General features: G+C 45.3%; 1 protein-coding gene across 1 annotated transcript in view; it reads right to left on the bottom strand.

Annotated features, from left to right (window-relative positions):
- The window catches only part of LOC124013643 (NACHT and WD repeat domain-containing protein 2), an 83315-nt gene that overhangs the window by 30736 nt on the left and 39073 nt on the right, over positions 1–13506 (bottom strand). The window contains exon 4 of the mRNA XM_046327999.1: positions 9023–9139. Coding sequence (XP_046183955.1) covers positions 9023–9139 — 117 coding nt within the window. The remainder of the gene's footprint in view (positions 1–9022; positions 9140–13506) is intronic.

Genomic DNA, 13506 nt, shown 5'->3' with positions numbered 1-13506 from the left:
TTGTGTGGAACTACAGAACAGTTTGTGTGGAACTACAGAACAGTTTGTGTGGAACTACAGAACAGTTTGTGTGGAACTACAGAACAGTTTGTGTGGAACTACAGAATAGTTTGTGTGGAACTACAGAACAGTTTGTGTGGAACTACAGAACAGTTTGTGTGGAACTACAGAACAGTTTGTGTGGAACTACAGAACAGTTTGTGTGGAACTACAGAACAGTTTGTGTGAAACTACAGAAGAGAGAGAGAGAGAGAGAGAGAGAGAGAGAGAGAGAGAGAGAGAGAGAGAGAGAGAGAGAGAGAGAGAGAGAGAGAGAGAGAGAATATTTGTAATGCCTTTACTCTTTTGGAACTTCTGTGAGTGTAATGTATTCTGTTAATTATTATTATTCATTATTATCTACTTCACTTACTTTGGCAATTTTAACATATGTTTCCCATGCCAATGAATCCCCTTGAATTGAATTGAATTGAATTGAGAGAGAGAGAGAGAGAGAGCGAGAGAGAGTGTGAGAGAGAGAGCGAGAGAGAGTGTGAGAGAGAGAGAAAGAGAAAGAGAAAGAAAGAGACAAGGAGAGAGAGAGAGAAAGAGAAAGAGAGAGAAAGGGAGAGAGAGTGAGAGAGAGAAAGAGAGAGAGAGAGAGATTGAGATTGAAAGAGAGCGAGGGAGGGAGAGTCATTCATTCTCTGAGCTGCTGACAAAGTCTCTGTCAGCTTGCCTTGCAGGGACAGCAGGGAAGGACAGGGTGGCTGAGTAACTGTGAGTGTGTGTGTGTGCATGTGTGTGAGTGCGTTTGTTGATGATTGGCCCTCTATGTACTGTCCTGTCACACACACTTGCACAGATGCAATCTCCTCCTCCCCCTCTCTCTCTTCCATCCCCCTCTCTCACCTATCCCTCTTTCTCTATCTCCATCTCCCTTCCTTCCTTCCTCCCTCCCAATCTCTGCTGCCCAGAAGAACAGTACAAAAAAATGGCCTCAGTTTCTCTGGGCAACTTTATCACCCAACCTGCCTTAGCCTGAAAGCATTACACGCTTGGAACCTTGCCAACTACTGTAGATGAAGGGACCAAGGTTGACAGACTGAAACTTTGGATGTGTTTAGGGAGGGAGGGAGAGGAGGAGAAGGGAGCAGGGAGGAGGAAGCAGGGAGGAGGGAGGGAAGGGGAGCAGCAGGGAGCAGGGAGCAGGGAGGGAAGGGGAGGAGGAGGGAGGGAAGGGGAGGAGAATGGAGCAGGGAGAAGGAGCAGGGAGGAGGAGGGAGGGAAGGGGAGGAGCAGGGAGCAGGGAGGAGGAGGGAGGGAAGGGGAGCAGCAGGGAGCAGGGAGCAGGGAGGGAAGGGGAGGAGGGAGGGAAGGGGAGGAGAATGGAGCAGGGAGAAGGAGCAGGGAGGAGGAGGGAGGGAAGGGGAGGAGCAGGGAGCAGGGAGGAGGAGGGAGGGAAGGGGAGGAGCAGGGAGCAGGGAGGAGGAGGGAGGGAAGGGGAGGAGAAGGGAGCAGGGAGGAGGAGGGAGGGAAGGGGAGGAGGAGGGAGGGAAGGGGAGGAGAATGGAGCAGGGAGGAGGAGCAGGGAGGAGGAGGGAGGGAAGGGGAGGAGGAGGGAGGGAAGGGGAGGAGCAGGGAGGAGCCGTGTGGTGGGAGGGAGGAGCAGGAGAGGAGGAGGAGGAGAGTTTTCTTGTGGGATAAAAAAAATCTGCAGTACTTAGCTGCACTCCTCTGCTTGGGAGATTCACTCCAATGAGGTGTGGGGCACTATAGGAATATTATAGCGGATATGAATCAGTCAACAAAATCAATTAATCAATATGGCTATAAAATAGCCCTCTTAACCATTGCATTGAATTTTGAAGGGAAAGGAACACACATATGTGTGCTTTAAAAGAATACAGGAGAACAAATGTAAATGAGGAAAATATAAACCAAGATGTCATGGAACAAGAACAATATAAATAATCACAGTAATCTGATAGGTCATGGAGACTGGTGTAAATCTACTTATTAAAACATTGAACACTTTGAAAACTGTTTGACGCTATTCTTCATGTTAGCATCAATCATCAACACTAATCTGGTTTGAATGGCAGGTGATGGGAAATCCCTTCTGATGAGGCTTTTGGTGAATTTGTGATCATGTCTGATTATCGGGTTTTTCTGTTTGCCCTCTTTTTGTGTTAAGATGGCTTCCCCATGCCATTGACCTGGAAAACTACTTTCTCCAGCATGGTCTCATAGACTAGATGCAACATAGTAAACGAAACTCACACTAGTATGATAAGGTATGTTACTTTTGGTGTGGTTACGTAAGACTGAAGATAACTTAAGGCAAAAACAAAAGGAGGGTGGTTGGTCGGGGTGGAGGAGTTTGCGTACAACGTGAACGTCTAGAAACCCAAAGATCACCGACAACTTATTACCTTTTAGATACTTAAAAACTACTTAGCATGTTAGCTAACCCTTCCCATAACCTTAACCCTTTAACCTTACTCCTAAGCCTAACCTTAACCTTAACACAAAGCTTAGCTCACATTAGCGTTAGCCACCTAGCTAACGCTAGCGTTAGTCACCTAGCTAACATTACCATTCGCCATTTAGCCACCTAGCTAACCTTAGCCACCTAGCTAACGTTAGCATTAGCCACCTAGCTAACGTTAGCATTAGCCACCTTGCTAACGTTAGCATTAGCCACCTAGCTAACGTTAGCATTAGCCACCTAGCTAACGTTAGCATTAGCCACCTAGCTAACGTTACCATTAGCCACCTAGCTAATGTTACCATTAGCCACCTAGCTAACGTTACCATTAGCCACCTGGCTAACGTTAGCCATATCGTACATATTGTAAATTCGTAACATATTGGTTAACACTTTACCTGACACCCAGTTGCATAACCATGTCAGAATATGGTCATAAAAGCTGACATAACCTGTCATAACCCGTCATAATATAGTCATAACGCTGTTTAAAAGCTGACATAACCTGTCATAACCTGTCATAATATAGTAATAAAGCTGTTACACTTAAATCTGCTCCTGCATTCATCCCCGTCATCGGCAACAGAGCACTGGGGTAGGTGCATGTCTGACATCAATGTGTACGCAATTATAATGATAAAAAACTGTTCTATAACATAAACACACTGTTGACACCTAGTCTATGGTGTAATGGAAGGTTCTGTAACATATTAGATGAATTGTAAAACGTGACATATCATAGGAATTGTTAAAGGTAACATATCATCGGAATTGTTAAAGGTAACATATCATCGGAATTGTGATTCGTAACATATCAAATACAAAATGGATGACGGACAACCACAAATTAATACATACAATACCAAACATAGCATATCAAACTAATTTATGCATCACATAAAAATGCATTTTTATTATATTACGTCTACCCCTGAGGCCAGGTTGCTTTCTCGGAACGCAAGTCTCCAACCAGGCGTATCGGATTAACACTTACATCATGTAGACTGAATGGCAGTTCACTGTGCTGTTAAAAAAAACAGCTGTGTTACAGTTTAACTGCACACCTCAGCAGAATAACATGATATTTCCATTAGGTAAGAGGAACTAAGCTGAAAAAAGAGAGTAGCAAAAACAGGGAAAACAACAGAATTTTGTGAAGGGGTATTTTAAGTCCATCGTTTTAGGGAATTCTAGTCGGTCGGGAGAGGAATAAAACCAGTTACGCCTCATTGTCATGCTTAATCTCTGGGTCAATGACACCATCACCATGCCAACCCCTGGCATCGCTATGGAAACCTGCCTTATTTGCGCCAGCAGGTCGACAGGTTTGAAAAAAGCCCCTACAGGTGTGATTCTCTGTGTGTGCGTGTTTGTGTGTGTGTGTATGTATGTGTGTGTGTGTGTGGATTTATGTGTGTGTGTGTGTTGTGTGTGTGTGTGTTGTGTGTGTGTGTGTGGGGGGGTGTGTGTGTGGGGGGGGTGTGTGTGTGTGTGTGTGTGTGTGTGTGTGTGTGTGTGTGTGTGTGGTGTGTGTATGTGTGTGTTGTGTGTGTGTGTGGGGGGGGGGGGGGGGGGGGGTGTTTACTGGGCCTGCAGTGCCACCTGTCTTATCTGTGAGACCGTCATTTCAACTAGTGACACCTACTGGCGTATCAACCACAACAGATAACACATTATTTAGAAACGTTGTCATCATACACTGTACACAGACAGTATGCTTCATAGAGTGAGACACCATTTTATGGCCTATGACATCCCTCTAGAGTCAATATTACATTATAAAGGAATGTTATCTAATAGTAACTTGCCAATAAAACAGTACAGTGTTTGCAGACAGTAACCCGATGATGTTGTGACAGAAAGACCTGGGGAAGGAAAGGAAAGAGGAAAGGAAATAGGAAAGCTAGGAGGATCATAAAGCTGATCCAAACCCATCCACTGTGGACAGGAGGCAACGCTGGGCCTGCTCTCAACTGCTGAAACCAGAGGAGGAATATATAACCTCCTCCCCCTACTTGTCCTCTCTCCCTCGCTCTGTCTCTCTCTCTCTCTCTCTCTCTCTCTCTCTCTCTCTCTCTCTCTCTCTCTCTCTCTCTCTCTCTCTCTCTCTCTCTCTCTCACACACACACACACATCCCTCTAGCATCCCCCCTCCCTCTCTCTCTCTCTCTCTCTCTCTCTCTCTGTCTCTCTCTCTCTCTCTCTCTCTCTCTCTCTCTCTCTCTCTCTCTCTCTCTCTCTCTCTCTCTCTCTCTCTCTCTCTCTCTCTCTCTCTCTCTCTCTCTCTCTCTCTCCCCTCCCTCTCTCTCTCTCGCCCCCCCTCTCTCTCTCTCTCTCTCTCTCTCTCTCTCTCTCTCTCTCTCTCTCTCTCTCTCTCTCTCTCTCTCTCTCTCTCTCTCTCTCTCTCTCTCTCTCTCTCTCTCTCTCTCTCTCTCTCTCTCTCTCTCTCTCTCTCTCTCTCTCTCTCCCTCTCGCTCCCCCCCTCTCTCTCTCCCTCTCTCTCACACACACACATCCCTCTAGCATCCCCCTCCCTCTCTCTCTCTCTCTGTCTCTCGGTCTCTCTCTCTCCCTCTCTCTCTGTCTCTCACTCGCTCCCCCTCTCTCTCTCCCTCTCTCTCCCTCTCCCCCTCTCTCGCTCCCCCTCTCTCTCTCTCCCTCTCTCACACACACACACATCCCTCTAGCATCCCCCCCTTCCTTTCCTCTCTCTCCATCATCCCTCCTCTGAGCCATGTGTTCACCCAGGGAGCAGTGACAGTCGTGTCAGCTGCGATTCTCCTGTGCAGCCACCTCCCCCGGAACAGACTTTGAAGTGACTCCCACCACCATGTGGACAGGCAGACAGGCAGGCTAGAGGGACCTCTGGGGCTGTGTTGGACCTAGAAGACCACGAAGGGTTAGATGTGCCTCTTCTGATTTTAAGACTGTGGTGGGATTTGGACTGCTCAGTGTGTGTGTGTATTTAGAGATCTGTATTTGCATGATGAAATACAGAATCACCACCACAGTCATATTTTAATCTCACGCTATACTATAACCTTTACTGTAGGTCTTCAGCCTTCAGGTCTTCAGCCTTCAGGTCTTCAGCCTTTAGGTCATCAGCCTTCAGGTCTTCAGCCTTTAGGTCTTCAGCCTTCAGGTCTTCAGCCTTTAGGTCATCAGCCTGTAGGTCATCAGCCTTTAGGTCATCAGCCTTTAGGTCATCAGCCTTTAGGTCATCAGCCTGTAGGTCATCAGCCTTTAGGTCTTCAGCCTTCAGGTCTTCAGCCTTCAGGTCTTCAGCCTTTAGGTCATCAGCCTTTAGGTCATCAGCTTTTAGGGTCATCAGCCTTTAGGTCTTCAGCCTTTAGGTCATCAGCCTTTAGGTCATCAGCTTTTAGGGTCATCAGCTCTTATGCCTTCAGCTTTTAGGGTCTTCAGCTCTTATGCCTTCAGCTTTTAGGGTCATCAGCTTTTAGGTCTTCAGCCTTTAGGAATTCAGCTTTTAAGTCTTCAGCCTTTAGGAATTCAGCCTTTAGGTCTTCAGCCTTTAGGGTCATCAGCTTTTAGGGTCTTCAGCCTTTAGGAATTCAGCTTTTAGGTCTTCAGCTTTTAGGTCTTCAGCCTTGAGGTCTTCAGCTTTTAGGTCATCAACTTTTCACTTGTCAGACTCAAAGTAACAAGAAAAAGAATCAACCCATATCGTCCTTGGGAGACAAATGAGTCAACAAATAGAACCCAGAACTGTCAATCACCGCTCCAACTACGCCACTGATCAAAGAAAGTGTATCAGTCAGTCTCTTCAGAGGAGAGAAAATATGGCTCTCGCCAACATTATCACAAGAACCAAGGGACAACAGCTGTCAAGCTTTCACATCTATAAATGTATCTCTCTCTCTCTCTCTCTCTCTCTCTCTCTCTCTCTCTCTCTCTCTCTCTCTCTCTCTCTCTCTCTCTCTCTCTCTCTCTCTCTCTCTCTCTCTCTCTCTCTCTCTCTCGCTAGGGCAGGGCTGGGTCCTTAGGGTAGACACTGATCTAAATTGGTACACTAACTCGGCGATGATAACCCGTTAACTGTGAGAGAATTTTAATACATCATAAAACATTCATCTGCAGAGAGACAGATTGGGAGGAGGGGCTGGGATCATAATTCAAGAGGGTTGTAGTGTGTATGTGTTTGTGTGTGTGTGTGTGTACAAACTACCCTGTGTGGGTGTGTATGTGTGTGTGTGTGTACAAACTACTGTTGTGGGTGTGTATGTGTGTGTGTGTCTGTATGTGTGTGTGTGTGTACAAACGACTGTTGTGTGTGTGTGTGTGTGTGTGTGTGTGTGTGTGTGTGTGTGTGTGTGTGTGTGTGTGTGTGTGTGTGTGTGTGTGTGTGTGTGTGTGTGTGTGTGTGTGTGTGTGTGTGTGTGTGTGTGTGTGTGTGTGTGTGAGCTGTATGTGTATACAGTGCTGATTGGAGCTGAAGAACTGGGCCTCCCAACACAGTTAGTGTGCCACCTTGGAAAAACCAGAGCTATGAAATAACCTTCCTTTTCACTACCAGTGGGGTAAATAACCTTCCTTTTCACTACCAGTGGGGTAAATAACCTTCCTTTTCACTACCAGTGGGGTAAATAACCTTCCTTTTCACTACCAGTGGGGTAAATAACCTTCCTTTTCACTACCAGTGGGGTAAATAACCTTCCTTTTCACTACCAGTGGGGTAAATAACCTTCCTTTTCAATACCAGTGGGGTAAATAACCTTCCTTTTCACTACCAGTGGGGTAAATAACCTTCCTTTTCACTACCAGTGGGGTAAATAACCTTCCTTTTCACTACCAGTGGGGTAAATAACCTTCCTTTTCAATACCAGTGGGGTAAATAACCTTCCTTTTCACTACCAGTGGGGTAAATAACCTTCCTTTTCACTACCAGTGGGGTAAATAACCTTCCTTTTCACTACCAGTGGGGTAAATAACCTTCCTTTTCACTACCAGTGGGGTAAATAACCTTCCTTTTCACTACCAGTGGGGTAAATAACCTTCCTTTTCACTACCAGTGGGGTAAATAACCTTCCTTTTCACTACCAGTGGGGTAAATAACCTTCCTTTTCACTACCAGTGGGGTAAATAACCTTAAGTGCAATAACTCAATAAAAAAAAAAAGATAAGTGCAATAACTCATCCACAAGGCAAGCTGTCAATCGTGTGTGTGGGGTGGGGTGGGGGTTATGAGTAACTATGCAGAAAGAGATAGATGCATAAAGAGAGATGCAGAAAGAGATAGATGCAGAAAGAGATAGATGCAGAAAGAGTTGATGCAGAAAGAGAGAGATGCATAAAGAGAGATGAAGAAAGAGATAGATGCATAAAGAGATAGATGCAGAAAGAGAGATGCAGAAAGAGAGAGATGCAGAAAGAGAGATGCATAAAGAGATAGATGCATAAAGAGATAGATGCATAAAGAGATAGATGAAGAAAGAGAGAGATGCAGAAATAGATAGATGCAGAAAGAGATAGACGCAGAAAGAGATAGATGGTTGGGTGGACAGAGATATGAAGATATAAGATATGTAAATGAAGAGGGGGGGGATAGACACCTCTCCCTCTCTGACCTCTGACCCTAATTACAATATCAAACTCCCTGGGACAAGGCTCCTATCCACTATCCTATCACCTCACTCTCTCTCTCTGAGCTCTGAAACCAATTACAATCTCATGCCCTCCATCAAAATGGGTCTTTACCTCCTCTGACCTGGTATGATCTAGAAGAGATAGAATTGATAACCCACACAACCTGGGCCCATCTGTCATCATATTGATCTCTCTACACAGCAAACCAACAGGCTCCAAACCAATAGGTTCCAAACCAATAGGTTCCGAAACAATAGGTTCCAAACCAACAGGTTCTATACCAATAGGTTCCGAACCAACAGGTTCCATACCAACAGGTTCCATACCAATAGGTTCCAAACCAACAGGTTCCAAACCAACAGGTTCCATACCAACAGGTTCCATACCAACAGGTTCCATACCAATAGGTTCCAAACCAACAGGTTCCAAACCAACAGGTTCCATACCAACAGGTTCCATACCAACAGGTTCCATACCAATAGGTTCCAAACCAACAGGTTCCAAACCAATATGTTCCGAACGAACAACCTGTTGAAACTGGACGTACCGAACTGAGAGCAGAAAGTCTTAAATAATTTGATGGATGGATGGATGGGTGGATGGATGGATGGGTGGATGGATGGATGGGTGGGTGGGTGGGTGGGTGGGTGGGTGGGTGGGTGGATGGATGGGTGGATGGATGGATGGGTGGATGGATTGATGGATTGATTGGTGGGTGGATGGATGGATGGATTGATTGATGGGTGGATTGATTGATGGGTGGATGGATGGATGGGTGGATGGGTGACTGGACATACAGACAGACAGAAGAAGGAACATCCATCTAGTCAACAAAATACCATGTTACAACACAAATTCAAAACAGTCAAATTAACATCTCAGCGTTGTGCAATGAACAGGATGGTTATGAAGGCTTATAAAGGATAATTTACGTGTCATAATACCCACAACAAAACATGGGCCTGCGGACGTCTGGAGACAGTCCTCTAGTAACTTCATCCTGAGACGCTGCAGGTCTGGACTGTCCCACTCCTCTGGGTCCATCCCCCAGTACAGGTCCACAACCTACAGAAGGACAAATGAACAATATGCATTCCATAAATAATGAATACATACACAGTAAACATTACATTTCCTGTTCACAAGGTCAAAGGTCATAGTACCAGTAATCATTTGGAGCAATCAGTAGTAGTGTAGATTAGGTTCATATTACTATCTAGACAGTAGTAGTGTAGATTAGGTTCATATAGACATATTCCCATTCAGACAGTAGTAGTGTAGATTAGGTTCATATAGACATATTCCTATTCAGACAGTAGTAGTGTAGATTCGGTTCATATAGACATATTCCCATTCAGACAGTAGTAGTGTAGATTAGGTTCATATAGACATATTCCCATTCAGACAGTAGTAGTGTAGATTAGGTTCATATAGACATATTCCCATTCAGACAGTAGTAGTGTAGATTAGGTTCATATAGACATATTCCTATCCAGACAGTAGTAGTTTAGATTAGGTTCATATAGACATATTCCCATTCAGACAGTAGTAGTGTAGATTAGGTTCATATAGACATATTCCCATTCAGACAGTAGTAGTGTAGATTAGGTTCATATAGACATATTCCTATCCAGACAGTAGTAGTGTAGATTAGGTTCATATAGACATATTCCTATCCAGACAGTAGTAGTGTAGATTAGGTTCATATAGACATATTCCTATCTAGACAGTTGTTTTGCACAGAAAACAGCCCATAGAAGAAAAAAGAATAGCTATGTTTTTCCATGGTGGACATTAGAGATGTTGTTGCTGTGGAGAACAGCAGACTTAGAGCACGGACCAAGCAGGAGGTTTACGCACGCACACACACGCACGCACGCACGCACGCACGCACGCACGCACGCACGCACGCACACACACACACACACACACACACACACACACACACACACACACACACACACACACACACACACACACACACACACACACACAAACAGAACAGTGCCCACCTGGCTCTCAAACACTCTCACTATGTCTAAGATACCACTCTGTCACTAGGGGAGATGAGGACAGGCAGAATGGAGAGCGACAGAAGGCCTCTGTGTGTGTGTGTGTGTGTGTGTGTGTGTGTGTGTGTGTGTGTGTGTGTGTGTGTGTGTGTGTGTGTGTGTGTGTGTGTGTGCGTGCGTGCGTGCGTGCGTGCGTGCGTGCGTGCGTGCGTGCGTGTGTGTGTGTGTGTACCTGTGTTGGCTTCGACAGGGGGGAGATCTCCTGACACATTTGTCAAATTCAGTGTAGCTGACGCATATAATTCTAAGTGCAAACACGGCGCAGGGGAAATCTCCTCCGGACAGAGAGAATGAAAGAGAGAGACACATAAATGAGTGTGTCCATGCCCAGTTGCTGCTGTCGCCGCCGCCTAGAAGCAGGGCAAACCCAGCCTCTGAGAGCACGCTGGACTCTCTAGCTTTCCTCTGTTGGCCTACATTTCCCAGGGTTCCCTCTGTTGGCCCTGGGTTCCCTCTGTTGGCCTACATTTCCCAGGGTTCCCTCTGTTGGCCCTGGGTTCCCTCTGTTGGCCTACATTTCCCAGGGTTCCCTCTGTTGGCCTACATTTCCCAGGGTTCCCTCTGTTGGCCCTGGGTTCCCTCTGTTGGCCTACATTTCCCAGGGTTCCCTCTGTTGGCCCTGGGTTCCCTCTGTTGGCCTACATTTCCCAGGGTTCCCTCTGTTGGCCCTGGGTTCCCTCTGTTGGCCTACATTTCCCAGGGTTCCCTCTGTTGGCCCAGGGTTCCCTCTGTTGGCCTACATTTCCCAGGGTTCCCTCTGTTGGCCTGCATTCGTAGGGCAGTATGGGTACACCTTAACGATGAGTAATGGTTTATAGGGATGTTCGCTTGTGACATGTGAAGACAAGGAAATAGGTCGGAGAGTAAAATGGGAGTTCTTAGGGTGCAACTCAATATGAAGGAAGGTGTTCCTAATATTTGGTAACCTCAGTGTAGTCTACCAGTCTAACTGTCTATCCACCATTCACAGTGACAACATAGTCTACCAGCCTGTCTGTCTACCATTCATAGTGACAATATAGTCTACCAGTCTGTCTGTCTACCATTCATAGTGACAATATAGTCTACCAGTCTGTCTATCCCCCATTCATAGTGACAATATAGTCTACCAGTCTGTCTATCCCCCATTCATAGTGACAATATAGTCTACCAGTCTGTCTATCCACCATTCATAGTGACAATATAGTCTACCAGTCTGTCCTCTATCCACCATTCATAGTGACAATATAGTCTACCAGTCTGTCCTCTATCCACCATTCATAGTGACAATATAGTCTACCAGTCTGTCTATCCACCATTCATAGTGACAATATAGTCTACCAGTCTGTCTATCCCCCATTCATAGTGACAATATAGTCTACCAGTCTGTCTATCCACCATTCATAGTGACAATATAGTCTACCAGTCTGTCTATCCCCCATTCATAGTGACAATATAGTCTACCAGTCTGTCCTCTATCCACCATTCATAGTGACAATATAGTCTACCAGTCTGTCTATCCACCATTCATAGTGACAATATAGTCTACCAGTCTGTCTATCCACCATTCATAGTGACAATATAGTCTACCAGTCTATCCACCATTCATAGTGACAATATAGTCTACCAGTCTGTCTATCCACCATTCATAGTGACAATATAGTCTACCAGTCTATCCACCATTCATAGTGACAATATAGTCTACCAGTCTGTCTGTCCACCATTCATAGTGACAACAGTGGTAGGTGGATCAATTGTCCAGGTCTCCAATAGGCTAAAATTCCACTCATAAATTCAAAGCTGCACCAATGTTCAATATGAATCCACAAGAACCAATAGGAATAGCTGAAGAGGCATGAAAGAGGCCAGGTGCATCATTGAGCATGAAAGAACAGTGAAGACACGAGGCTCAAAACATTAACGAAATAATCTTGTTGAGGGACAGTACAAACATCCTTCCCTAGACTAGCCTACAACACCTCGATACCATGATTAAATGCATTATTGTTTTCAAGTGAATACAAAATGCTACTCTTGGCTGCAGTGAAAATGTGATTTGAATAACGGGTGAAAAAAACAACGAATTCCATTTAGAAATGCATAGTAGCAAGCCAGTCTGGATGTATTTTTTTAAAAAAAACTTCTGATACGGAGATGTACTGTCTGTTGCAGATCACCGTTCTCCCAAGTCATCCTATAATAATGTGGCCACATATGCTCCCAGCAGGCCCGGTTATTAACACGCCTGTTCTCTCCAATCCCAGCGGCTTCATGCTTCATGTATTTAGAGCCTAACGTTTCAATACACCTGAAATGTATCTTTAAAAATGTGTTACCTTTTATATGTGGCATGAACACAACCAGGCGGTCACAATGTTTTAATCTGATTAGGCTACTTCAAAAAAACATCTCCTGTAGGCTACCCGCGCGCGTTCCACCCGAGGATATAATTCCAGCATCCAAACTGTGCAGCAGCCATTTGATGAACGGAAAGAGAAATCTGTTACAAAACATATTGTTGCATATATTTCATATAATTATACATTTTGCATCAAAATGTTGAAACTCAGATTTCCCCCGAGCTGATCATTGTCTGCAGACGGCTGTGATCGTAGTTTGATGAAACGGGCGGGGAGAGTGTGAGCTCGTCTGTGGTGGTGGGTGAACCCTCAGCCTTCTGGTCAGTAGCCCTGCGTGACATCGACTCTGACATCAAAGCGGAAGTGATGAAGACGATGTCGACGTTTATAAACCCAGGGTCGCTGCCGAATCATTGGTCACTACAGTTATTGTTATTTGTGGCTGTAAACATTATTTTGAATTATATGAGGGGGGAGGGGGTAGCCCAGTGGTTAGAGCATTGGACTAGTAACCGAAAGGTTGCAAGTTCAAATCCCCAAGCTGACAAAGTTGTTCTGCCCCTGAACAGGCAGTTAACCCACTGTTCCTAGGCCGTCATTGAAAATAAGAATTTGTTCTTAACTGACTTGCCTGGTTAAATAAAGGTAAAATAAAAATAAAAAGTAAACAAGGGGACGGTCATGTGAAAGTATTTTCACTAAACCATAGGTGTTTTCAACTGTCCTTTGACTCTGTCCTTCGACCCATTTCATCTCACTGTTGAGTACTTGTTGGAGGAGCAACAGGGAACAGGGCGGAGAAGCCAGAACAATTTACGATTTATCAGCTCAGGATTGCCATCATGGTCAGCAGGCTTGTCAGAAAGCCAAGCAAAGGAGGTAACAGTCACTTTGACTGACACATTGGCAGTGAGCATAACAGAACTGACAGGCCTAATAATCCCCTGCAAACAGAGTGTGGGTGGGGCCTTCTGTTTGACTGACAGCTCTCTGGGGAGCTATCTTCCACAGGAAGGGCTGG

Source organism: Oncorhynchus gorbuscha, linkage group LG25, assembly GCF_021184085.1.
Source record: "Oncorhynchus gorbuscha isolate QuinsamMale2020 ecotype Even-year linkage group LG25, OgorEven_v1.0, whole genome shotgun sequence".
NCBI lineage: Eukaryota > Metazoa > Chordata > Actinopteri > Salmoniformes > Salmonidae > Oncorhynchus > Oncorhynchus gorbuscha.
Note: the sequence above shows the minus strand (reverse complement) of the source record. Positions and strands in the feature narration are given on the sequence as shown.